This window comes from Boleophthalmus pectinirostris, unplaced genomic scaffold, assembly GCF_026225935.1.
Source record: "Boleophthalmus pectinirostris isolate CB_2022bp ecotype Guang Dong unplaced genomic scaffold, ASM2622593v1 HiC_scaffold_12, whole genome shotgun sequence".
NCBI classification, from domain to species: Eukaryota; Metazoa; Chordata; class Actinopteri; order Gobiiformes; family Gobiidae; genus Boleophthalmus; species Boleophthalmus pectinirostris.
In genome coordinates this window covers 28682629-28709830 of record NW_026571018.1, presented here as the reverse complement: position 1 = coordinate 28709830, position 27202 = coordinate 28682629, and the positions used below count along the sequence as shown (strand labels likewise).

Below are 27202 nucleotides of genomic sequence, written 5' to 3'. Positions count from 1 at the left end.
AAACTGAGTACTTCATCCACCACTGCCATGTCCAAATTTGTCCAAAAAAAAAAAAAAAAAAAAGTAACTATAAGCATTTTCAAAAATCTTTCAGCCCTAGTGTTGATTGTTTGTCATTGTCAGTGTTTCATACGGTGGTGAAAATATTACCAGGGAGATAGCAGTGTAGTGGTGAGCCTCCATGTCGGCTGTGAGCAGGAGAATCAGTGTAAACAGAACCAGAAGAGCGCCTAGTTCTGGTCTCAAGTCCATCCAAAAGATCCTTAAGAAAGATGAAAACATGCAGAAAGTGAGAGAGAGGGCGTGAGAGAGAAAGGGTGTGAGAGAGTGAGAGAGAGAGAGAGAGAGAGAGAGAGAGAGAGAGAGAGAGAGAGAGAGAGAGAGAGAGAGAGAGAGAGAGAGAGAGAGAGAGAGAGAGAGAGAGAGAGAGAGAGAGAGAGAGAGAGAGAGAGGAGGGTGGACTGGTCAGGGGAATAATAATGGGGCAGGAGATTTAAGAGCCTGGCTGCCCATGAAAATAGATTTTAATAATGTCCAGCAGATGTTTTAATATTGCTCAGTATTTCATGCATGCACAGTACATTTGTATCACGCTGCCTCTGAGATCCCTAAACTAACAGAATAAAGCGATCATTTTTTAAATTTAAAGATATAAGAAAAAAGGTCTAAGCTAAAAAAACAAGCTGTAAAGCTTGTAAACTGGCATGCTAAATGAAATTACTATAAAAAATATAATCTATCATTCTGACTGTAACAGAGCAATAGACTGATATGTTTACTACTGTATACACTTAGGCTTCATTGATTTCATCATAGTAGACATGATATGATTATGAAAACAGCCTGGATTAGTTTTACTTACATTAGGGTATGGAGACAAGGATCCCAATGACTAGAAAAATAAAAAAGAGAAATTAGAGTTAAAGATATGGACTAACTTCAAGTAGTTTAAAACTGATTTATTCATTCAAGTATAATCTGAAGTGGGTAAAGTAAACAAAATATCTACTCAAGTAAAAGCACAATTAGGCCTACAGACCATAGACTGTGGTGGACTAAGACAGTGTGATGTCACCCACTGCAGTCGACGCCAGTCAAATGAAGCTCACTGAGGCTTGTGGTTACCAGGATCATGTAGAGCGGGTTAATGCGAACATTTTAAGACCAAAATGGTGAGGTTCACTGCAGCAGTTACAGAGAGAGGGGTGACAATATTTCAATGTAAAGTCAATTGGAGCCAGAGTCAATGGAGTCGGAAGCACCCCCATGCTCACTTCCTATTTAATAGCAGCTAGCAGGTTAACTATGTCCAGTCGCTATATAAAGTCTATGCTACAGACCTGCCCAGCTCTGACATTAAACTGAAATAATATATGAAAAGTGAATAATGAGCTCCAGGCCATTGAACCTAAGACTGATCCGTTTAAATCCTTATATTGTATTGAGAGTTTGAGGCGCACCTGTGCACAACTGTATCTGTCCAGGGCGTCTTCAGAGAGAGCGGTGTGGTCAGCCTGATAAGGAATGATGTCCGGGCGCTGGATCTCACACAAACCATTGACCCGCGGCACTGTGGCTATTACGTCTCCATTGGATTTAGACTGAGAGAGAGAAAAATGGGTGAGAGGAGAGGTGTAGAGTGAGAGAGAGATAGGAAGAGATATAGAGAGGGGTGACAGAGTGAGGGACAAAGAGGAAATAAGAGCAAAAGTCAGATGGAGGGGAGAAAGATAGAGACAGAGAGAGGAAGAAAGAGAGAGGCAAGAGACGGTCAAGAGTCTATATTAAGCTATTCCCTAATCTATGTTATAATGTTGTTTCCTCATTCCCACATGTTTAACACACAAATCCTGCATATTTAGGCTGTGCTCTTATTTTAAACACCTTGTGATGTAATGCAGGAAGTGCTTCACTATGTTTTTAATCTCCACACACCTTCACTAAATTCATTTGGATAATTTCAGCCCCTGGAATTGTCAAGAAAGACACAAAAGGCAGTTTAACAAAAGGTAAAAAGTAGCTATTAACTTCAAAACTGACGGATCATGGCATCACAAGGTGAAACAGAGCTTTCGAGATGTAGACAGGCTAATAATAAAGGGTTATTCAAACATGTGTGAATGAAACAAAACACAATTCCAGGTATGCATTTGATGACACATGTTAACTCCACTGTGTGTAGACAGTGACAGATTTGACCGGTCCACAGAGATAAGAGCTGCTGCTGACAGTGCATTTATAGACAGGACCATTTGAGTGACGGGAGCAGCAGTGGGCGGGGCCAAAAAGACCACAATGCAATTTTTGTATGACCAGTTGTTGTGAAGCTAAGTACAAGCTATTTCACGAAAGGTAAACTAATTAAATAAACCTTGTACTAACTGTGCACACTTACAGTATATTGCTTTTAGTGTTTTTATTGTTACAGTTTTATTGTCGCTGTTCAGCCCTTTGAAAACTGTTTGTTTATAATAAAAAGTGCTATTCCGATCAAGTGGATTTGTAAGTACTCACACAGATGAGTCGGTGAGGGGATCCTGTCAGAGGGGACGAGCCCGGAGGAGACAGGGACGCAGTCTCAGATGTCCTCCTCAGCTGGACACAACATCAACATTATTAATATCAAACTTAACCAGAGGGCAACAGATGACTTCTACCACATTTAACAGCTGTACATTTTTCTCTATGACCTAAATGTGCAACAGTGGACATGGACAAGTGTGATTTGAGTAAATGTTATTTTGAGTCTTGAGTCATAATATGTCATAATATCTCACCCTGAGTTTCCTCTCCAGTCTGACGGACTCTTTACACATGGGATGCCAAATCTCTGAACCTACAAAAACAAACAATAACGCATTTAAAAACGAAAACGAAAGATAGAAAGAAAGATAGAAAGAAAACGAGATAATACAAACTCAAACTTAACTGTGAGTACATCACAAATGAGTAAGAGGACAGACCCACATGACCTTTTCATTTTACCATCTGTTCACTGAACTTGTGCCAAAATTTAAATTAAAAACACTTTGCCGCAAGCTACGAATTAAACCTGATTTAAGAATGTGTTCACAGTAAAATTTATACTCTACAACAGTTCACTGAATATGGGGCATCACTGGTAATGAGGTTTCAAGCAGCAATCATCATTACTTTATCTATAGAGCAAGATTTTTTTTCCGGAGATTCATATATTAAAAAGTCACAAACCTTCGCAACCCAAGTCAATAGACAATATTCATAAATCACTAAATAAAGGTGGATTTGAACATTAATGAGGATATTTTATTCTTGACTGAGTGTTCGTGTCTCTCTGAACTCAAGTTTTAAACAATGAAAAACAATCACTGAACCAGCAATAAAAGGACCCACAAGTCGCCCATTTGGACATTAAATGTAGCTCATTTCTATTTCTTTTCAACATTCAAATGAACCAGCAATATTGGAACAAAATAGTCTATAAAATAATTACAAAAAGATGAGACATTATATAAAAGGTGTCTTAACATTTCAACATGTGTCAAAACTGTATATTGCAGACCTACATGTAGATCATTACTAGCCTGATTCATCAGTTGGTTTCACTTCATAGAAACCGTCTGACCTCGCAGTGTTAGAATTCGTTCCCTCGACGGTAAGCAGGTACTTTTTATCATTTAACCAATCGCTGCTATTTTGTCTTGACGTTTGTAATGTGCATCTAACGGGGCTAACTGGTATATTAAGCTTTTCCCAAATCCCGTAGGAAGAAGGGCAATAACGTCTTTCCCCTTGATGAAATGAAACAAACTTTCTCTTTGTTCCGGCTTTAAATCCTCGATCTCAGGAATCGTTGACAACACAGAATATATGGCTCTTCACTGATTGGCTGGTGCCCGAACTCGCACTTCCGGGGTTTTTGCGAACTGTCTAGTGTATTTTGATTCCTGATGAGTCACTGGAGAGAAATGAAATTGAGCAAAGGCACTAGGTGGCGCCAGCCTGGCTAGATCATTATAAGGCAACCCCCCCCCCAAAAAAATAAATCTCTTACAACCCACCTTAGAGAACCTTTTTATAGTTGTATGGTGTTTTGACAGATTTTTACATTAGATGCCCTCCCCATCACAACCAACATACTAGTAAATGTAAATAGACTGGACAGCAGGGTTTTAATGTTTTACCCAACACTTTACGACGAATAAAAATGAGCATCGAACCTTCCAACCTGGCAGGCAGTTAGAAATAATTTAACATTTGTTCACATTGATATTTAATCGCTGCACCTTCACTTTTCTCAAGAGTTTAGTCTCCGTGAAGAGTCTTCCTTCACCTTCGTATGCTCCACAGTATGGCATGACTGTATTCATGTAGCGTTCAAAACACCTGCATATTTCGCATAGAGCATTGTTTAAATATTAATGTTATTTTAAGGGTTACAATCTTTGCATACTAATAAGAGAACTCAATGCAGACTATGTAATCCTGCTACTACAACTACAGGCTATTTAACTAAGTGTCCCCATAATAAATTGATTTAAATGTCCAATGATAAAGGAGGAGAGAGAAAGTGCAGAGACAGACAGAGGAAGCGTATTAGATTTAACACATAATCATAAAGCATTACTGTCAGGATGTTATAAAGATAGTGATAATGACAGTAATATATTTAAGCAGATGCTGACTGGACCTTGTTACGGCCTACAGGCATGGAGACAGAGGCTTAGCAGTTTATCATTACATTAATTTACTACCAGATGTGTCTCGCCAACTCCACAGTGAAAGGATAGAGTGATGCGGTTATGCCAGGATACAGGAGCAGGAGGAGTGGGCTTAAACCACATTCAAAATCAATACTGTGGACTGTGGTGATTCAGTGCAGGTCTCTCCCACCTACACACACACACATACACACATGCACAGTTGCACACACAAACCATGCACCATCTCCATCTGAATCTGTAAAAGAGACTGAATAGGTTTTTTATTAAAGCTCAAAAATGTAAAAATAGTGAGAGAAATTATGAAAAAGTTATATTTGAAAAGTAAAAAAAAATCTAATCAAATAACACTAATGAGATATAGTTCCATAATGTGGGATATTCTCTACTGCTGCTAGTACTACTAAAAAACTACTACAAAAAGAGCTGTGCCTCATGGTTGACTCCTCCTCCTCCTCCTACTTCTACTACTACTGCTGCTTAGGGACGCACTGATCCAGCTTTTTTTTAGTTCTGATACCAATAGAACTAGAATTTATTTCCCTTAAACACACATATAATAATAGGCATATGGTTAAAAAAAATATAAAAAAATATTATATTATTATTATCTAATGTGTTTTGTAACTGTTATTTACAACTCTGAAAAATCTTATGAGGTTTTTGGGCCGATCTTGTTCAGTAAATTGTCTTATTGCAACGATTTATAGACCAAAATAGGATATCGACTGAACCAATATTAACTGAGCCAATATCCGAGCCATCAAAATTTTCAGTATCGGTGCCAAGATCCTATACTAGTATCGTATTGGTGCATCCCTACCCTGCTACTGCTACTACTACTGCTACTACTGCTACTACTACTACTGCTACTACTACTGCTACTGCTACTGCTACTACTGCTACTACTATTGCTACTACTACTGCTACTGCTACTGCTACTACTGCTACTACTGCTACTACTGCTACTACTACTACTACTGCTACTACTACTGCTACTATCAAAACAGCAGCATCAATGCGAAATGGCATTTGCTTTCACTTTTGGTAATAAAGTGTTCATTTTCAGTATTAGATCTATACATTATTAAAAAACCTCCCCCAGCTTGAATCTAAGAAATAGATGTTTTTTGGACCAAAAATATCTGTTGCTTTGGCTGAGAGATGGAAGGGATAGTCACTGCAAAACAGGAAGTAATATAGATGTTTTTAAAAGGCTTCAGGGCTTTGCTGAATCATCTTTTGACATTGAAATATGCTGATTGTTTCATATACCTTTTATACACAATTTTTCACAGTGTGCTCATTTTTTCAACATCATATCATGGTACATAAACTAGGATGGAGTAAAAATGCTCTGAGGAAAATGTACAACCGTATAAACAAATTTCACAGCATAAAATAAACTGCCAACAAAGTTTTCTGAACATGGCTCAAACAAGCTTCAAAGTCAATAATTTAATGTTCCATAGCATGGCGGATCTGTCGAGAAGCAACTCTGCTTACCCAATGCTTGTTTTTCAAGGTAAATTTTGAGCAATAAAAACGCCTTGAACACATGCAAAAGTTTAATGCCACACTGAGGACTATTTAAATGTCCTATATTACGCAAAACTGACTCATGTGAACTTTAAGTCATGCTATGATGTTGTTACCTACTCAAAAACATACCTGGAGTTGTTTTTTGTTTCATTCGCATGTTTGAGTAACTCTTTATTATGAGTCTGTCTACCTCTTCAAAGCTCAAAACATTCTGCTCCACCTCGTGATGAAGCTGTAGTTTTCAAGGTAACAGCTACCTTTTTTATTTTAGCACTGCAGTTACCCAAATAATCCAGGAATGTTTTTGATGAGGAAACAACATTATAACATAGACCAGATAACTGCATAACATGGGCCCTTTAAAGGGCCCATTTCATGCAAAATAACTCTTTACACATTGTATCTTCGGCACATATACAAGCACAATTTGGGTTTTGGGAACATCCATTAGACAATAGTTATGAAATCTTACTGATTTCTTGGAGACAGTCACAGACCAGGAACTATGAAAGACCTGCTATTGCTCATCCCCCCGCCTGTCCTGAGAAAGCATAGGCTCCGCCCTCCAAACGTGATGTAGGCTCTGAGTGAGCCACCCTTCCTCCGCTCATCTCAGGGAGGGAGGGGGAGACAGACGTGCACCCTGATAGTGGTAGGAATAAACTTTTATTCATCATGGCAATACAGAGCTTTCAGTCTTATGTGTTGGACCCGGAATCGGATGAGGACTTGGAGGTGCACGAAGCACAAGCACCGCGTCGGCATCAGCTGAACATTACTGATTGGTAAAGTATTAATAAACACTAGTAGATAAACGTATTATATCGTGTACACTGCAGTGTAGAACAATTAGCTTATTGTGCCATTTTGGTTTAGGTGTTCATGTGGGAATTGTCAGCCGATGCAGGGTGGAGGGCGGGTGCGAAGCGCCTTCTGCTACCTCAAACGCGTCATAAGTGTAGCTGCCGCGTCATCGTTGTAGCAGCTTTAGTTTGTTGTCACGTGGGAGGGTGGAAGAAATACGCTGCAATTTGTTAAAAAAAATGCCGAATCAATCTAAAAAAACACTTCAGCTACATATACAAGGCCCACACATCACTCTTAGAAGATAGAAAGCTCTGAAAACTTTATTTTGCATGGGCCCTTTAAGGATAGTGATTTGTCCTTATAGAGATGTTGTTTATTGGATTGCTATTTACTCTTATCTTGTTTATTGAAAAGGTAGTAATTTACTAAACCTGACCAAAGCAATCATTATGCAATATTTGTTAACTGTAAAGAGTGAAATTTCATCACCTTGCCACTATGGACCAACAAATCTACTAGCCTTACATTATTTGACCATAACATAGTCCTTACTGGCAGCACTGGGACTAATACTGACAATATTAACAGCTAAAAAAGTGAATAGTGACAAGAGCTTAAGGTAAAAATGAACACACCTTTTTCATTAGAGTAAAAGCCAATAGGAGGTGCACAGCCTGAATGATTAGTCCATAAAACGCCCCATGGTCCCCGAGCCCCTCCCTGCTCCACAGCCATCTGTATTCTGGACATGTTTTGTGGGATTGATTGTGGCTTGTGTGTGCGTGTATGTTGTGTGTATGTTATGTGTATGCAGTGTGTGTGTTGTAATTGAGTGCGTCTCATGTGGGTGATTGCTGGGGTCTTCTACATGTCTGAAGTCATCAAAACCTCTCCGGGTATAACCTTGAGGTGCTTCAACACAAAGGGATACATTCAGAGAGTTCATATACAGGGTAAAGGAGTGGTTCTCAAACTGTGGTGCAAGTCCTGACGGTAAAGCAACTAAGAAGGCTATGTTCATTTCACATTTTTTTGGTCAGTTTTATTTTTAATATAGCGCTTTCCCACTCAAAACACTTCACATCAAGGAACTATTCACCTATTCACAAACACATTCACACACCGATGTACGCACACACTGGAGGCGAGGCATGTGAAGTGTCTTGTCCAAAGACACAATGACAGCATTTATCTGTGGGAGCTGGAATCACATCCCCAACCTGTGGCTCAGTGGATCTGACTGCTCAACAAATGATTTTAATATTGAGAGTGGGATTTAAACCAACCTTCACACTAAAACCAAACCCCAAAAAAGAGTCAGTTCAGCTATAAATACTAAAATAATTTTCTACAACCACTGAACAGATTAATATTTATAATACATTAAAAACATAAATCAAAAATCACAATTTGATATTCCTCTCAAATCATTAATTTGTTCAAGGACAAAGTGGCAGTATGAACTCAGCTGCTTCCTCTGGTTAAACCCTTTTTTTGACCTGACTACTGATACCTTCTATTCTTAAAAGAAACATAATACTCTTCATTAAATGTATATGATATAGGGAAACTTAATATCCAAAGTACAATTTCTGTTCCATAAATGTGATCAGCAATAACATTTGATACTACAATTATTAAACTGCTTCCCCATTTTGAATCAGCCACTGTAACCTAAAGTCAATATAACCAAAAATTACAAATCTAATTAAAAACTTGATAGCTCCAATTTTGTTCATATCAACTTTAAAATGACAAGTTATTATCATTTTGTTATTTATCTTCATTTGAATAAACACAGCTGCATAGTGTGTCAACAACAGTACAGATAGTGTGTTGTGCTGCGCCAGGATTAAAGGAGGTGAGGTTACTGTAGCACATCCTGCTCGGCCTCATTGACATTCCACTGCACCTCCTCAGATAAAAGCTCTCATTTACATATGGCCCTTCAACTTTATGGTCCACGTATGTTCATGTCCCTCCACATGAATCTGATCAGTGTCTTCACTTTGATTACTGTGCTAGAACCAGAGCTACTAGAGCTGACATAAAGCGTCTGTCTGTTTGGTACTGAAGTCCCTGAAGGAAGCACAATAGGTAACAATCTCTAGATACGGGGACCATGAACCTGTAGCTCAACATCTGGAGACGGGTCCCCAGGAGATGCCCACACCTCCTGACAGGTTACCCCCGTGGCAGTATGAGTCAAATGCAGATTTCAGATTGGACAGATTTCCAAACAGGTACAATATATTAAGCATTCAACAAATGTTCGTCTCCATGGACTGGAATATTCTGCAGTGTGGCATTATAAATTACATTAGTCTTTTATTACTAATACAACAAAGTCCTCAAAAGAGATGCATTCATACACCAGTCTACTGAGATGAAACTCGACCTGGTGGCATCATCTGCTTGTCTGAATAGATAAGTTTAATGTCATACTGTGGAACATTCTTTCAAAGCAAAAACATCTCCACGGAGAAGGAGGTTAGGTTGCAGGTTAGGTTCCACCAGAATAGTTACATAGTGCTGCACCATTAAGATGGTCCAATCATTGTCCAAACCCAGTTAATCCTGGTAACAACACAGAACACCTTCATAACACAAAACTCTAGCAGGTTTACTACAAACAGCACTCATCTTTAACTAAACACATCTTTTGGTTGGTAAGTGGAGCGTAATTTGCTTAGAGATTGCTCTGTATCCTCATATTGGCCAGTTGGAGGCTCCCATTGAGCTTATTAACTTTGGACCACACAATCTAATTTATAAAGACGGACTATTCGATTGTAGTCCAGAGAGAGCCCAGAGAGCGAGATTAGTCCAACTGTCAGAGCTCAGACAGAGGTTGAATGGTAATTGACTCCAGCCTTATTCCTACAGCACAGAGGTAAAGGGTAGTAGAGTTAGATCAATAAACCATACAGCCCTAGTTTGTTAAAAGAAGCTATTTATCAAGTTACTGTTTCAGGCTTGTACTGGCTATGCTTTTTTTCATTGTCTAAAGAGTTACTCACGAAACGCACACCAAGGCCATCTGGATCCTCTGCATTCACATAATTTAATAGAAAGGACATCCTATGTAATCTATGCTAATATTCAATTAGGCTGGATATTACGGATATTTTATTATCTGTTTTTCCTCATATTATTGATATAACAGTTTTTTTTTCATTAAAAATAAATAAATATGGCATTCAATGTTAATTTCGTGAAGACCACCATTTAAACAGTGCCATTAATACTGTCCAATATATTACAAGGTTGAGTTGATTTGTCTCCATGGATACGTTATTGCTTTGCCTGGAATCATACACAGTGGCATGGCATTAAACTAATCTAATATGGCTGACAATGGTTGAGCAGACAGCATTAGTGTAATAATATTTTACTTGTCTTGTCATGATCTTGGTCAAATTTCATGTTTCTACGAGCAATTTTTTGTGATGATGGTCCAATACTCTAATGCAATTTTATTCATTTTTTTTGCACCATTTTATTTATTTTTGGAAACTGGAAACAGCCAGAAGTTAGAGGAGTGCAAATGTTCAGTTTATTTATTTATTTATTTTTTAAACACATAATAAACTATACATTTTCGGAAAGTACTTGTGCATTTCTATTTCTATGTCATAGTGAGTGATGAATAGATGAAAAATAGAAGACACAAGAGCACACTTATAGGAATAACATGAGATAACTGACAAACTTAGACAAAAGTATTAGAGTTCTTAGACACCTGTGCTGGAGACTATCTGATCTTGACGGATGTATTGATATTGACAAGAGCGTTAGAGCCAGTCTTGGCCATCCTCCATGACTCTGTGGGAACTGAAGCCAAGACTGACAAACACAATCTAGATCAAAATGTCCACACAACCTCCAACAGCAGTCAAATACGTATTTATAAACTAAAATGTACTCTAATGTATGTCAAGGTTAGAAGACCAAAGGTTTATTGTTCAAACTGTAGGTAGACGCTGTAGATTTCCAAACTTATTGCATAAAGGTGCACTACGAAACTTTTATGGTATAGGGTGCCATCGACTTACTACCTAATTTAACACATCTGGAGTGAGATGCTAAGTTGAAGCACAATGCAGATTCATTGGCTGCAGGAATCATAACACCATCATCTTCTCCAGTGGGTGCAGGTTTCTATTTTGTCCCCAGAGGGATTTCTCTCTCCAGTCCTGCACTGACTACAGAGGTTTGAATAATATTACAATCAAAAATAAATATCCTCTGCTCATTAGTTCTGCTTTTGAACTCCTTCATGGTGCCACAGTGTTCTCTCAGGAATGCCTGCATATGTGAGAGCGATGAATGGAGGACAGTCTGTAGTACAAACCTGAGCCATTTTGAATACTTGATAATGCTATTTGGACTGACTGTGTACCAGGCCTTAGTTAACTCCGTGACTTCATGAACAGGTTTGTGTCCATCTACTTGTTTTTCTTGTATTCTATGTACATACAGAAGACATACATAAAAAATAAAAATAAATAAATATAGCAAGGTATATGCAATTGTGTAGTAAAGTAGTATGTAGTAAAAAAACTCAAATTTTTAAACATTTGAATATACAATATTTAAGAAAAAAAAAAAATCTGTGAAATCACCCATTCTCAGAAGAATCTGGACCAGTTTGTACTTCAAACCCATAAAAAAAAATCAAAACAATTTAATGGGAATTTTATATGAATTCTGCATGGACTTTTTTTTTTTTTTTTTTCCTAATTACAAATTCCAAAATCTCATGTTGAGTGAAATATGCTTCAGCTTTGACATGGAAATTATCAAGACCCAACAAATGCTCAATCTCCTGTCTATCAGGCCATCTCCAGGAACACCAGCTATACCTATGCACGCCTATGATTTTGTGGGACATGTAGATCTCATCATCTGAGTCTTCATCATAGTCAAAGTTTAGTTTGTTACCACGGAGCTGCATCAGGTGGGCTTGAAAACGCAGACTTTGTTTCTTTGCCCTGTTTCGATTATTTTTCTTGCGTTTTGGGGTCTGACTTTGAGGGCAAGTTGTCTCTGCACCAAGAACACTGTCCTCATGGGGCATAATGTTGCAGTTTTGACAATTCCAGATCGGTTCATTTGAAAGTCCACTAACTTCCACTGGCTCTGGGTTAGATACTCCATTTGAGCTTTTCTTAAGTGCTAGTTAGTTCATTGCCAATTTAAAAACCTTTTCACAATAAGGTCCCTTCTGTAGATTATTTTATTTTAATAATAATACCATTATAGCTACTATAATTTGCTTTAAAACATTTAGAAATGTTCTCTTCATGAATGTAGAAGGATAAATGAGGTGTAGGAGTAGAAACAAATAGCCCCGTTTGTACAAAGAGGGTGTCAAATACAGTCCAATATAAACAAATATTAATAACCTATATGGTCTAGGCAAATCTAATTTGACTCCAAAATGGCTCAGTATATACATAGTAAAAATATAGCATTTATTTTTAACATTTGCAGTGTATTATGCATTATTACATTGTTATCGAGTAAATATCGATGCCCGAAAAGTTACACACCGCACCTCATATACTAGTATACCAAATGCTTACCTGTTATGTACATCTCCTCTCCTTCTAAAAACATCATCTGACACCGGGCACATCTAGCACAAGTTGGGTGGTAGTGCTTCCCTCCAGCCTTAAAAGAAAGAAAAAAAAAAAACTAATTTGAAGTGCTGATCCTCTGGTTAGTGGGTGAAGTCTTCTACCATCTACTTCACAAATGCAACAATCAAAAGCATAACACAACAAAAATAAAAACTACGAATCCTCAACATTGCTCCAGAGAAAGCACTGATTTGGCAGACCACATCCACTCTTGAGTCAATTACAGAGGGGCAGCTGTGGTCCTTGTATCTTTATATAGCTTCAAGCAATTTGTACAATTCACATGATAAATGATACACTTCCTATCTTATGTCCCAATTTGCACTAAAGCCCATTCCTTTTGAAAAAGACTTAAACTGACCTCCAGCACTCGCCCGCTGATGAAGCTGCTGCAGCCGTCACACCTGATGCCAAACTGAGAGTGGTAATCGGCCTCACAGTACGGGATCCCATCTCTGCAAACAAGAACCAAGACAAGGTAAGGCAAAAAAAAAATAAGGGCTTTATTGGTTACTACTATGTACAAATTAGAAAAGACAATTGCAAAGATTATGTGGAGGTTTAGTCCTGAACAGCTATGGCTATGTGTGCTGCCACTGACTTGAAACCTACACACTACACACACAAACACAGGAATAACATGCGACCTCCACATTTAAAGGTCTTAGACTAAAAATCAGGATGTTCTTGATCTGTGACTTGAGATCTAACCATTGCAACACAGTGTATTTAATCTCAAAGCATTGTATAACTTCAGCTACACCCCAAAAATCATTAGTCACAAGCTGGAATTAAAGTTGTGATACTTCCTGAATAGTTTTAGGATGGCATTTTTTCACTATACACACAAAAATATAAAACAAATTACTCTTATTCTGAATTGAAAATCAGATTCTACTTTCTACAGGTATCTTCAAACTCTCCATTATTTGGATAAAAAGAAAAAAGAACATTGAGAAACCCCATTATCAGGCACAACTAAATTATTTCTGCAATCATATCAGTCAGGTCCAAACAATAAATTGATTTCTAAATTATATAATGAATTACAAAATGCAGAGGGTGATAACTCGTTGTATATAAAAGAAAAATGGGGAAAGGAAAGTGAATTCAATATACAAGAGGAAGATTGGAATAAAAATTTAAAAAACATATGGAGGACCACTTCCTCTCCCTACTGGCGAAATACCTGTGGAAATGCATGTTACGCTTCTTTAAAACACCGGCACAAAGAGTTTCGAAGGCGGATACATCGTGTTGGAGATTATGTGGAAATAAAAAGGCTGGGGATTTTCATGTTTTTTGGAGCTGCCCCAAACTGAATCAATATTGGGAGAAAAATAAACAAAACACTGAGGAAACATTTAGAGTAAAGATCCCTTTAAATACTGAAACTATGTTTTTGGGCAAAGGGACAGATGATATCAAAGGAACAAAAAAATATGTGTGGAACATTCTGCTGGTTGCAAGCAAGAAAGCAATAACTAAAAAATAGATGAGTGGCAAACTATCGAATTTGGAGCACTGGATTAACATTGTGGAAGACATTTCACAAATGGAAAGACTGACACTCACACAAAGATTGGAATACGACAGGTATGAGGAAACCCGAACAAAAAAACAAACAAACAAAAAAAAACATCAGTGACAATCCCTGTTCACTGCTACTCAAGTGTTCAAATATTAGTTTTTTGTTGTTTTTCATTTTAATTTATTTTATTACTTTGTATCCTTCGGAATAAGGGGGAAAAAAAAGAAATTTTCAATACTATCGTAGAGAGATATGTGAAGTGAAAGAAGGACAAAGGGGGGAAAAAAAAGCAAATTGTTGTACATTTGTAATTTGAAACTGTCATCTCTACTTGACTGTCAATAAAAATTTGAATAAAAAAAAATCTGATTCTACTGCTTCTGCTTTTAAACTGCTCCAAACTTAAGATCGGGAGGGACAAGGCATTTGCGGTCTCCTGTTGACCATTCAATCTGGCTCAAACATTGAAAGTTTTAAGTCTCTATTGAAAACTTTCTGCACTGGCGTTAACCTTGACCTACTGTGCACGTCATCATTGTGGTGTTAAAATTGGTAACAAGCTCTTTCCTTAGTACTGATGTCTAGTTTGAGATTTTAGTATGATTAAAACAATAGCTGGACCATTCTATCAAACGCCATGCACTTTAACCTATCCTATCAGCAAACAGTCTATTCTTCTTCCTCTTCACATACTTGCAGATGTATTCGGCGGTGAGCGCACAGCCACAGGAACGGCATTTGAAACAGGAAACGTGCCACTGTCTCTCCAGAGCCAAGAGCGACTGGCCCTGTCTGATCTCCTGCCCACAGCCAGCGCAGTCTGAGGGGACAGAAAGAATAAAAGAAAAATAGGACAGCATGGGGTGAGCTATAGCAACAGCAGGGACAGTGTTTAAGCATTTATCAGAGCTTAGAGTCGATACAGTTCATGTTTTTTTCTTTTTTCCTGTTGGGAAAGCGATTTTTAACTTTGCTTTGAGAAATGGTAGACCTCAGTGGATCAGTGGGAATCCTGAGTTTGTTTACTTGTATTTCTGTGGGCCTAATGTATTATTTCTTGTGTACTTTTCAGAATATTTGCACTATGTTGCTGGTCAAGTCAACAAAAGAGAATCCTTTATATTTGAGCAACTTCTTCTGACCGTTTTCTGATCTGATCATGTTTCCTCATCACAAACAGACCTAGAGTTGTGTTTTGTTTCATTCACACATGTTTAAAACCCTGCATATTTAGACTGACTTCTCCCAAGCAGAAAATCTTGTAATGTCACGTGGTAATACATGCAGTGCTCCAGTATGTTTTTAAACTCAATACACCTTCACTAGAATCATTTGGATAGTTTCAGCCCATCTCTGTTAACCTTAAAACTACAGCTTCAGAGAGTTTTCTGTTTGAGAGAAGTACTCATCCTAAATATGCAGGGGTTTGTGTGTTAAACATTTTTGAATGAAACAAAACACACCTCCAAGTATGTTTGTGATGAGGAAATAACATCTAAACATAGATCAGAAAACAGGGAAACGTGGGCCCTTTAATAGAGGAGACATCCAGGTGACTTGACAAAATATTGGTTTGAATCGAGCAATGGGAAAGTGAATGAAAAGTTTTAGATAGTTTACAAAACAATATGCAAATCTTTAATTTCTCAAAACACCTGACGCTGCATATTGTAGCCATCGCAGCAAACTCTCCTCTTAGATAACATAATGACTGCACTGACATTTTAAACAGTACATAATTGCCTCCCTTAAATTCTGCTGATAAATCCAGTCTTAGATTCAATGAGAAAGCAGATCTTTTAAAGGAGCACTTATGCCCATGTTCTTGCATAGATATATGATTGAAGTGGATCAGTTATAAAATATTTAATCATAATCACAATTATTTGGGCTCTAAATGAAATTACAATTACTGAAACAATCATTTACTGTGAAAAGATACCCTGTTAATGAATGATAGTTGGGTTATTATTATGCACCGGTGCACCGAATCCAGCTTTTTCTGTTCTGATGCTGATACATGTGCTTTAAGTATCTGTCGACAGCTGATATGAACAGATAGGGCACACACTAAACAAAGTGAAACTATCATTTATTTCCTTTAAACACATGGAGTATGGTAAAATATAGCATATCGACTGAACCGATATACAATTCATCAAAATTTTCCCTGGTATCCAATTCCAGTATTTTATTTGTGCATCCCTAGTGATTACTTAGTACTTAACACTACTGTTTTAAAGGTGTACTGTGTAACTTGTCAAATACTTGTCTCCATGGAGATGCGCCTAGAATGTTCCACAGTATGGCCTCCATGGAAACTTGCAAGCCAAATTACAGGTCAGATTTGTGAAGAGGTGACTCCACTCCTAATAAGAATGAATGTTTTTAAAAATATTTTTGAGCAAAAAATAACACAAGTTGCTGAAAAAATGTAAGACAGATTAGTTTAAGGCCCCGTCCACACTAGTACGTATTCGAGTCGGTTTTGTTGGATGCAGTGTTTGTCCACACTAATCTGATGGAAAACGGCTCCAGTGATGGAATGTTCTGGTGCCGGCAGCTCCCACGAATTCATCTGAGTAGGGATGTGATCCAGCACTGTGTGGACGCCTGAAAACTTTGAAACGCTGATGTAGGCCTATGTGTCGTGAAGTAATTCACAGCACAAAACACAAAGAGACTAGAATATATGTCCATTCATATATACGGTCTATGCGTATGACCTGCAGACGTATAATCTCTGAAACGTTTAACATGAACCATCTCCAACGCGATAAAAGCACAGAACAGACTCACCATGAGCAGAACACCCCTCTGTCACAGAAAGAACACTCATATTCCAGTGAGACGTGTCCTTTAGTCTGACAGAAGCTGAACTGCATCAGCGTACAATAACGAGCTGTTTTTTGAGCGCTTAATTTATGCAAATTAGCCATGCGGTTTTAAGTTTCGTTAAATAATATGCTCAAAGCTGTGTGGATAAGGAAGGATTGCGGACACAGAAACGTGTCTGGACGCAGATAGTTTCCGATATGGTGATACGGTGATACGCAGTCTCATTTCAGTGTAAACATTATCTAAAGCCATACTGTGGACAATTTAAACCAAAGCATCAGCGTCTCCATGGAGACAAACACGTTGCGGACCCTCTCCAGAAAAGTTACACACTGCACCATCGTTCTAAAGGTGGACCATGTAACTTTCCTATGTGTGAGGAGGGGGTTCATCACCACTTACCTGAGCTAGTGTCAAATCTCCATCAAAAAAGTTACATAGTGCACCTTTAAGCCACTGTAGACACCAGAGTTTGTAGAGCAGAATTAACTCACATATCATTCAGAACAGAATATAATGAATTGCTTTCTTGATTACACTGTTTTTTATATAACGGATTGCAGCTATAACTCCATTCTTGATTAACATTTGAATATTTTCACATCCTAATTTGGTTTGATGTGTAGTTTAGTCTCTTACAGCTGGGGCCGTGGACCTTGACGGGTTTGTTGGCGCTCAGAGACTGTGAACACTGCTGACAAATGCATTTCTTTCCACAGAAGGTCACTCTGTCTCCAATGGGAAAAGGACTCCTGACAGGAACACACAGAAGTTCATGTAAATAAATAAATACACAAACAAGTACCATTATAGTCATCCATGCTTCAGTGGTTACAGCTATCAATTATTTTCAATATACTTTTAACATAGTGCTGACTCTGGGTTTTTTGGGAGAAAGCTCCAATAGTTGCAATTTTGGGGAGTTTGTTGTGAATGGGCTCAGAGGAAAAAGAGAGGAAAATAGTTTGAGCTGTTGTTTCATCAAAAAGTAATGGTCCGTGTGAAGCTTTACCCAGCTATATTTACACTCCACTGCTTTAGTGCAATGGTGTTTATCTGAAATCTTTGGACTATTGAAGAAGGCAATGCATAAGACCAAGGAAAACGGTGTGGTACATTTTACTATCCTCGTATATAGGGAGATTTATTTCTTATTCAGATATACTTATTATTCTAACAGTTTATTTGGTGGAATACGTTTCATGGCTCATCCAAGCTGCTTCTTCAGTTCTGGTCAAAATGCTAGCGGACACTTCCTTATATCTGCATGAAGGGAGGAGCTAACTACAAACTAACTACTTTTTGATTCACACCACCCACTGCAGCACAAACCTGGAGTTATTCGGGCATTACAACACGGGCCCAAGTGGTTCCCACAAGCACAGAGGGAAAAGAGAACACAGAATGTGTAGAAAGCCCTCTCTGTTTGTGGATATCCGAAGTAGACTTTCAATAAAACAAAGAGAGCTAAAAAACAGGACAACAGAGAATCAGAACTCAGGAGAAAGGGTGTCACTGTTCCTTACATGACTGGTGTTTCTGAAAAACTACAGAGGATTTTTTCAGACAACGTGAAATCCCTGTTTCAAACCCACAAACATTTTAAGACAGAAACTGGTCCACCCAAAGGACAAAACACCGAGCCACAAACAAAGCAATGTGGTCTACTCCATTCAGTGAAGACTGCAGTGAACGCTACACTGGAGAAACAAAACAGCCACTTCACAAGAGGATGTACCAACACAGACAAGAGAGCAATAGCGAACCTGCCATACATCTTCACCTAAAAGCCACGGGCCACTCCTTTGAGGACAGTGAGGTACAGAGCTTCATCAGAGAAAATAACTGGTTTGAGAGGGGAGTTAAAGAGGCTCTTTTTGTTAGGAAAGACAATCATCCTTGAACACAAACAGAGAACTCAGACACCATCTATCTCCTATTTACAACTCCATCTTCAAACCTAAATCAAAACAAACAAAGAGAACAATAAGAACAGTCAGGTCAGGCCCAGAGGTGTGAAAGCACCCATCATGGCCCTGAATGATTACGCTAATATGACCCCACACTGCAAGTTGAATAGACCTAGCTAACTAACTAACCAAAACTGTAAGCAAGTAGGTGTGTTAGATGAGTATTTTCATTGTTGCTCCTCCCTGCAGGCAGATAAAAGGAAGTGTCCATCTGCATTTTGACCAGAACTGAAGAAGCAACTTGGATAAGCCATGAAACATATTCGATCAAATACATTTTTGCCCAGTTGATAAATTAAATTTCTCCTCTTGCCATCTTATTAGTAAAAAACAAACAAGAATAAACTGACAGTCAGGGTCATTGACTATAGGGATTAGTATGATAGAATGTGCATTTTTTGTGTAGTCATTATATACTACCACTAATATGTTTATACCCAGGATCCATCATTTTGTGCTACTCTCCTGGGGACAGTTAGTTAGTACATGGCTCACTTCACTGCTCTAGTTCATTGTAAAGGCCACCTGTGGCTGCATTAGACTGTTTGTGAGTCATTAATCCACATTACAGTGTACAAGAACCTCATTTACATTGGGATGATCCCTAGAGACTTGGCAGAGAGTAGTAAACAATAGTGTACAATACATTAAAAGGACCTACTTAGATTTAAACCTTGTTATAATGAAGTTACTTCCTAAAGAACATGCCTGCAGTTGTATTTCAGTAATTTTGCTGCAGTGTATTTTTTTAAGTCCTGTTTAAAGGACTGTTCTGATCATCGGTATTCAAACTGCAATTGCCCCATTTTTTATAGCCTGATGTAAAACCACTCAAGTAAACCAGCTTCTGCAGGTATTTTAAATTATTTCCAACACATTTTCAAGTAAAACTGAAAAAACAAGGCTAAAGCACCAGAAGAGTAAGAAGCCTGAACGATGCATAATATCTCATATACAATGGACTATAAATATTAGACTGGTAATATAACGCTGGTTAAGTTGTACCTGCAGAGGCTGCACACAAAGCATTGTGGGTGGTAGGTGCGTCCCAGAGCAGACACCACCTCTCCACTGATGTACTGCTCACAGCTGTCACACTGTGTCCCGTACAGACGCTGGTAGTCCTCTGTGCAGATGTACTCCCCCGAGTGATGGAAAAAGCCCGACTGCACCAGGTCACAGCCACACACTGCAGGCAAAACACACAGAACGATATGATTTTGATGGTCATTTTGTCTTCAAATTTGATGTATTAAAACAAACAAACAAAAACAAAAACATAGCAAATATAAGAAATGGAAAAAATGTGTAGAGCCTCTTGACTACCATAGCCATCAAAGTGCAGTTAGAAGGAGGCTTGGTGACCATTTTGATTTTTGCAGTGTTAAATCGTACTCCAATATGATGAGGCTGAAGGACTGGTGGGTGTCATGTCTGTGGGTGTTGAGCTGCATTAGACAGTGATGATCGGTCAGGACTGGCAGCTGACAATTGATATATATTAACTTAATGGTCCTCAAATTAGAGTTGCCAAGACACTAGGTAATGTATTGATTAAGGCCCTAATAATGCCCTAAATAAGCAATATCCTGGGCTGGAAGAAGACCAAAGAGGAAATGTAGATGTAGACAGACACAATCAACATGAGGAGAACAAACATTATAGACAAGTATAAAGATCAAGAGAATGAAGGGTCACATAATTTAGTTATTTGCCTAAATCAGACAAAATAGCTAAGAGATGATGTTTTACCTTGACATGTCTGATATATGCTATGATATGTCTGATATCAAAGAATAAAAAGGATAGTAAGCAAATAAAGAAAGACTGAATTGGACTGCAGATGAAGTGTTGCACATTAAAAGGTTCAATGGTCCTGACGTCCCTGTGCCTGCTATAATTAGAACAGTCAAACCTTGTGTGTGACATAATCCAGTAAATTCCAGTTTCACCGTCTGCTCCGAGGTGAAGAGTGTGAATAGGAGAGAGGGCCTGGGGTCTTAAAAAGGTCAAAGTGTCCCGTCTAACCCAAATAATCTGTGTCAGGATTACAGCACACTCGCAATCTACTGTAATCTGTTAATTCATAAGTATGGTGGGGTTGTCTGCGGGCTAACCTGTTCTCTGTTCACACATGGGAAACTTTGTGAACCTTAAGTTGAACTGTGAATAAATGTGTTCTCTGGAAAGCATTCTTTTATAACAGTAATAAATTATAACCATATTTGTTATAAAATCATATGAACAGGAGAGTCAACAAACTATTAGTGTATTATTCACATGGTAACACTTTATTTTAGTGTACATTTATTAACATCCAACTACCTGCTAATTAACATAGTTGTAAATGGTTTATATGTCATTCATTAGTATTTATTTAACCCTGATTAAAGTCTAATTTCCCATAAGACTATTCTGATATTAGTTAGACATTTACAAACACCATCCATCCATCCATTTTCTTCCACTTATCTGGGGTCGGGTCGTGGGGGCAGCAGTCTGAGCAGGGCCTCCCAGACTTCCCTCTCCACACACAGTTCCTCCTTTACAAACACTTTCCTATTAATACACTCCTTATTACTGCTTATTAGTATGATACTAGGCCATTTTTGTCCATGAATTATGATTCTAATAAGCTTTTGATAATAAGGGTGTTGTTAAGGACGAGCACAAGAAATTTAGTTTTTTACTTATTTCCGCCAGAAGTTTATTAGAATCATAATTCATGGACAAAAATGGCCTATAGTTTCACATTAATAAGCAATAATGAGGAGTGTATTAATAGGAAAGCTTTTGTAAATGTCTAACTAATAGCAGAATAAGCTTATGGGGAAATGAACATTAATAAGGGCTGAGTAAATAAGTTAATAATGCACCCTAAAATAAAGTGTTACCATTCACATAAACATATAAATCTGTATTCTGATTCTAGGTCCAGGAGAACCATTGCAAGATAGAGTCATGGTTTACAACTCTAGCCACAAGGGGTCAGTAAACAACCCAGATAACTCACAGATTTCAGATGACACATGTTCTTTGTTGATAATATATAAAGAATTGGAAAATTGGTTAGTAAAGTTTGGTGTTGACATTGTGTGTAACCTTCTCTGTAAAGTACAATACATGGCCCCTTTCTTCTCTTAAACCGCCATTGCCAGTGTGTCTGTCTACTACTGACAGTAAAGTAAAAGGTTCTAATCTGTATGCGTGCACAGATCCCAGTGTCTCCCAGTGAATTGACCGTCTGTCTCTAATTAAGCTAATGGTATTAAGTCCTGCAAAGTGAATGAGCAGATCCAGACCAGTGTTAAGTGGCTCAGAGACAGTGGGTTGTAGACACGCAGTAAAGAAGACGTCTGGGTACTTCAACTGCAGCATCCCTGTCTATCTGAGTATGAGGTTAATATTAGACCTGTCACAATAATTATATTAATATTGACTTGAAACAGTATATTTTGAGGCTCAGTATTTATCGTGTGTATATTTTAGTTGCAACAGTGGGGAGGTTTCTGCTATTTTTTATGTAATACTTAGACTTAGACAAACTTTATTGATGCACAAGGAAAATTACTTGGACTCACATATCACAATATACTGTAATGACAAAATAATAATAATAACTAGAAAAGCACTCAGAGAGCGCAGACCTCCGCCAAGGACTACCCCCATTTTTTATATAAACTGCGATAAAATCAGTCTTCTGGATCAGATCCGGATCAGCCTTTGGAATATGAAAGAGGATCCCATTGTCCATCCCTGAGTCAAATTTCATGGGGTTTGGTCAATAATTAACCGAGATATTGAGAAACAGAATTTTTGGCCCCATTTACCACAATGTTAACTAAAATTTCAAAGTGATCCAGAATCCAGGATTTCTTCCGGATCACCCCCAAAATGAAATCAGTTCTTCCTTTTCACATTTCCAACAAATCCTGAAAATTTCATCAAAATCGGTCCATAACTTTTTGAGTTATGTTGCTAAACAGACAAACAAACAAACAAACAAACAAACAAACGCCGGCAAAAACATAACCTCATTGGCGGAGGTAAAAATAATAATTCTAAATAAGTAGCAAAAATAGCAAGAGACTGATATGGAAAAATTTGAGCAGGATGTAAAAGTAATTTCCAGGACTAAATATTGGTTAATTCTGCTATTTATTTGTTGTAGCTCTGTACCGTAAAAAGATTTACTGGGATTATTCTTGTGTCAGTGGTACAAAGTAGTTTCAATATTATTGTTTATCGTGATATTCCTCTGTAGTGATGTATCGTGCTTCAAAATATGACATCGTGTCAGGCCTAGTTAAAAGTGCATTGTGCAACTTTTCTGGTGGAGGGTCACCTGTTTTCTTTTCTTCATGGAGATGTTATTGCTTTGTCTAGAATGTTCCATGGTACAGACTGAACCTATCGATCTCAAGGGAGACAAACATAGGCTACATTATAGGTCAGATCTGTGGAGAGTCGCCCCATTCACAGAGATTATTGTATTTTTGAGCAACAGAAACACCCGTAATGAATAAATGCTGGATAGATGTGTTTAATGTCATACCATGGAGTATTCCAGGCAGAGCAATAACATCTCCATAGAGACAAGCAGGTGAAAAGTTGCGCAATGCACCTTTAATATAGAGAGGTGGGGTGGTAGACTTTGTTTTAAAACTGAAATCAAAAAAGAAGCATGGAGCAAATCAAGGACAACTCCGATGTATTGGCAGTGTATTGAGTGTTCTGTAAATAAATACATTTAATAAGTATTCTTCCCACCACTGTGTGCTGGTAAAACCAAATCTCAAAAAATGTATAAAAAAAATTACAAAAACAAACAAACAAACAAAAAAAATTAACATTTCCAAGCAACATGGTAAATAAAAAAGGCACATATGAAAATTCAAGAACAAATATTTTGTGATAGAATTAAGATGTTAAAGGTCAAATATTATGAAAAATTGAGCTTTAAGTCATGCTATAAAGTTGTTACCTCATTAAAACACATACCCGGAGTTGTATTTTGTTTCATTCACACAAGTTTGAGTAACCCTTAATTATTAGTCTGTCTACATCTTCATGTACATCAGCTCAAAATGCTCTGTTCCACCTGGTGATGTCATTTAGTGGAAGTTTTCAAGTTAACAGCTACCTTTTACCTTTTGTTTAGTGGAGATTGGAAGTTCCAGGATTGAAATTATCCAATTGATTCTAGTGAAGGTGTATGGAGTTTAAAAACACAGTGGAGCACACATGACAGCACAAGGTAAAGCTAAATGTTGCCCGTTTGAGAAAAGAACTCAGCTTAAATATGCAGAATTTGTGAGTTAAACATGTGTGAATGAAACAAAACACAACTCCAGGTATGTTTGCGATGAGGAAACAACATTATAACAGAGCAGAAAATAGCATTATATAGCCCCTTTAAAAGTGCAATATGTAACCTTTTTGGTAAAACATGTCACTATGGAGGTGTTAATGTTTTATCTTGAATATCCCACAGTATAGCATTAGCGTTAAACTTGTACTAGTTTATAACCATGGAAACAAGAAATCAAATAGAATGTGCATCAAAAAAAGTGATAGGGCAGCTATGAGGTTGAACTATATTAAAGAAATGAATACATACAATCATAGTTCTAACCTTGAAACATTAACTTCAAACATTAACTACCTCAAGGAAGACGCAACACAACACAAGATATACTTTTCTACCAGCTACATTTCAGAACATTTTCCTCACACAATAAAAACTACAATACTCTGACCATTTTAAGTATTTTTTTTTTTTTTTTTATCTGACTCCACAACTTTAAATGTCACTGTGACCTTTATCTGACCAACTGGCCACAAACTGTAGCCAACATGAGGTGCACCTTTTACCAATGTGCTTAACTCATGCATAACTATCTGTCCAATGCTTTGTACATGTCAGCTTTTAATTATTTCCGTCAATGTTTTTTTTTTTTTTTTTTTTTTTTTTTTAACAAACTCCTTTATAGAGTTAAAGAGGTCGCCTTGTTTTGCTTGATGGGGTTCACACATTTATCACTGTCTAAACAAGAAGCTATTAAGTTGTGGAGGAAACTACAGGAAACAATGGAGGAGGAGATGCTGAGGCTTGTGCTCTCTAGAGGAAGCAACAGCAAGTCCAAAACTGCCCACACTAAAATAGCAGAATTGCCAGCATTGTCGTTATAGATACAAGTATTATTAGTCTCTTTACTTTGCTTACCTTATGATATTGATTGGCCCTGATCTATATTGTTGTGAGCTTATTATAGTTCAATACCATTATCTATAGACTAGGAATGGTACAAGATCTTGAGTCACAGGATCTTGCGTAACAAAATTGCAGCAAGACTGTGCATCAGGGGTGTAACATTTTCCAAGTCTCACGATACGGTATCGCCATGAACCTCATGGTACGATATTTATTGCAATATTGTGGGAAAGCTCAAGATATGGTGGGGAGGCTCATGATTAGGGATGTAACAATATCCAGATCTCTCTGTACGATAATTTCACGATATATATCTCAGGGTACGATATTTATTGCGATATTTTGTGGAGGCTAACATAACTGTTAATATGCAATTTTTTACTCTTAAAATGACTTGACAAGACTTAATCCAAAGAACTAAGACTGAAAAGTGCTTAGAACTGTTATTTCTTCATGTAGTCTACTCTGAAATGCTGAAATGGAGCAAAGGATCATGGTCTATGTAATTCCCTCTGTCTTTTTTAGCTATTGCTGCACCATAACTCTTAATTTAAGCAAAGAGACTTGTAATTCAATATATTGTGAGCGTCCACGATATTATTATGAGAACTTTGACAAATAAACATTTGTCCAGTTGACAAATTGAATTTCTCCTTTGCCATGGATTCTACCCGGACGAATGAGGGATTCTACATACATCTTTGTTTAGAATGTCTCACCTTATTGTATTAAACCTTTCTATCTTCATAGAGAACAAACCAGACTAAGTTACAGGTCAGATCTGTGGAGAGCCAACCCCGCTCACAGTCAGAATGCCTATTTTTCTAGAATTTTTGAGCTATAAAACCACCTGTAATTGAATAAATGTAAGGTAGAGCTGCGTAATGTCATACCATGGAACATTCCAGCCAAAGAAGGTGACAAACCAAACCAAAAAGTTACAGTATTACATAGTTACTTTTTTTGAGAAGCTGTAGTCCCAAAAAGCAGTTTTACAATGACTGCAGAAACATTAAATAAGTAAATCAAAAATAGTGATGCCAAAATTGGGAACTGGATTGCACAATTGCTTTCTTATAAATAATCTCATCTTGTCTGGTTCTTGTAGATCCAATCTTGTGCCTCGTCTTGTGGAAATTGAATGGTTTGCGTTATATCTCTCCAAAATCTTACAAAGAATAGGAACCAGAAAGCTGCAAATGTACGTAGTTTGGACTAAAGTTGCCAAGAAAAGATAGGAAAAGTAGACGATGCAATTAAAACACTATTTTGGATTTAATGTTAAGTCACGGTCATCGTTTTGGTAACAAACATTTATATTATTACCTTTTTTTTTTACACTTAGGCTTGCAAATTGTGGACACCCTACAATAAATGAGACACTTGTTTTAAATCATGTGTTTGGTCTTGATAGAAAAACCCCATTGCTGCACCATTTAAACTTGTTACTCCCGCTTCATCACACCCGCAGTCCCTTAAACCCTTATCTCACGCAAACAGAAGGGGGACACTTTGAGCCTATAGCGATGGGGATGGAGGATTGTATTTCACAGATTTACAATGTAATTATGCAGGAAATGTCAGCTCCGTGTGGGCTTTGAATCCTAATGCGAGTCCATACATTTCCCTGTGTCACATGACATTTAGCCCGGGGTTCCTATAGACTACACGACCAAAACTTTCAAACAAGACAGAGAGAGTGCATTTAACCTTCGAACCTGTTACCTTTAACCCCCGGGTGACCCCCAACCACCCCACATGTTGGTCTGAACTCAAAGGTTTTCTGGATTTAGTGCGTTAATGCGTTGATGAAAAGATCTTTCCCATGCACAAAGCAGATTCCTTCACTGTTTTAAAGGTGTCACTTTCTGGGAGTATTATTGTTATTTATATACACTACCAGCCAAAGGTTTGGACACTCTCCCTCATTCAATGTTTTTTTTTTTTTTTTTTTC

At 37.7% G+C, this 27202-nt stretch overlaps 1 protein-coding gene across 1 annotated transcript in view; it reads right to left on the bottom strand.

Moving 5' to 3' along the window:
* LOC110155906 (actin-binding LIM protein 3-like) overlaps positions 1-27202 on the bottom strand; it is a 64995-nt gene that overhangs the window by 18992 nt on the left and 18801 nt on the right. Inside the window, exons 3-12 of the mRNA XM_055148596.1 lie at positions 20039-20222; positions 17703-17815; positions 14919-15045; positions 13056-13149; positions 12638-12725; positions 2778-2836; positions 2515-2595; positions 1461-1601; positions 863-892; positions 151-262 (exon numbers count right to left, since the gene is read on the bottom strand). Coding sequence (XP_055004571.1) covers positions 151-262; positions 863-892; positions 1461-1601; positions 2515-2595; positions 2778-2836; positions 12638-12725; positions 13056-13149; positions 14919-15045; positions 17703-17815; positions 20039-20222 — 1029 coding nt within the window. The remainder of the gene's footprint in view (positions 1-150; positions 263-862; positions 893-1460; positions 1602-2514; positions 2596-2777; positions 2837-12637; positions 12726-13055; positions 13150-14918; positions 15046-17702; positions 17816-20038; positions 20223-27202) is intronic.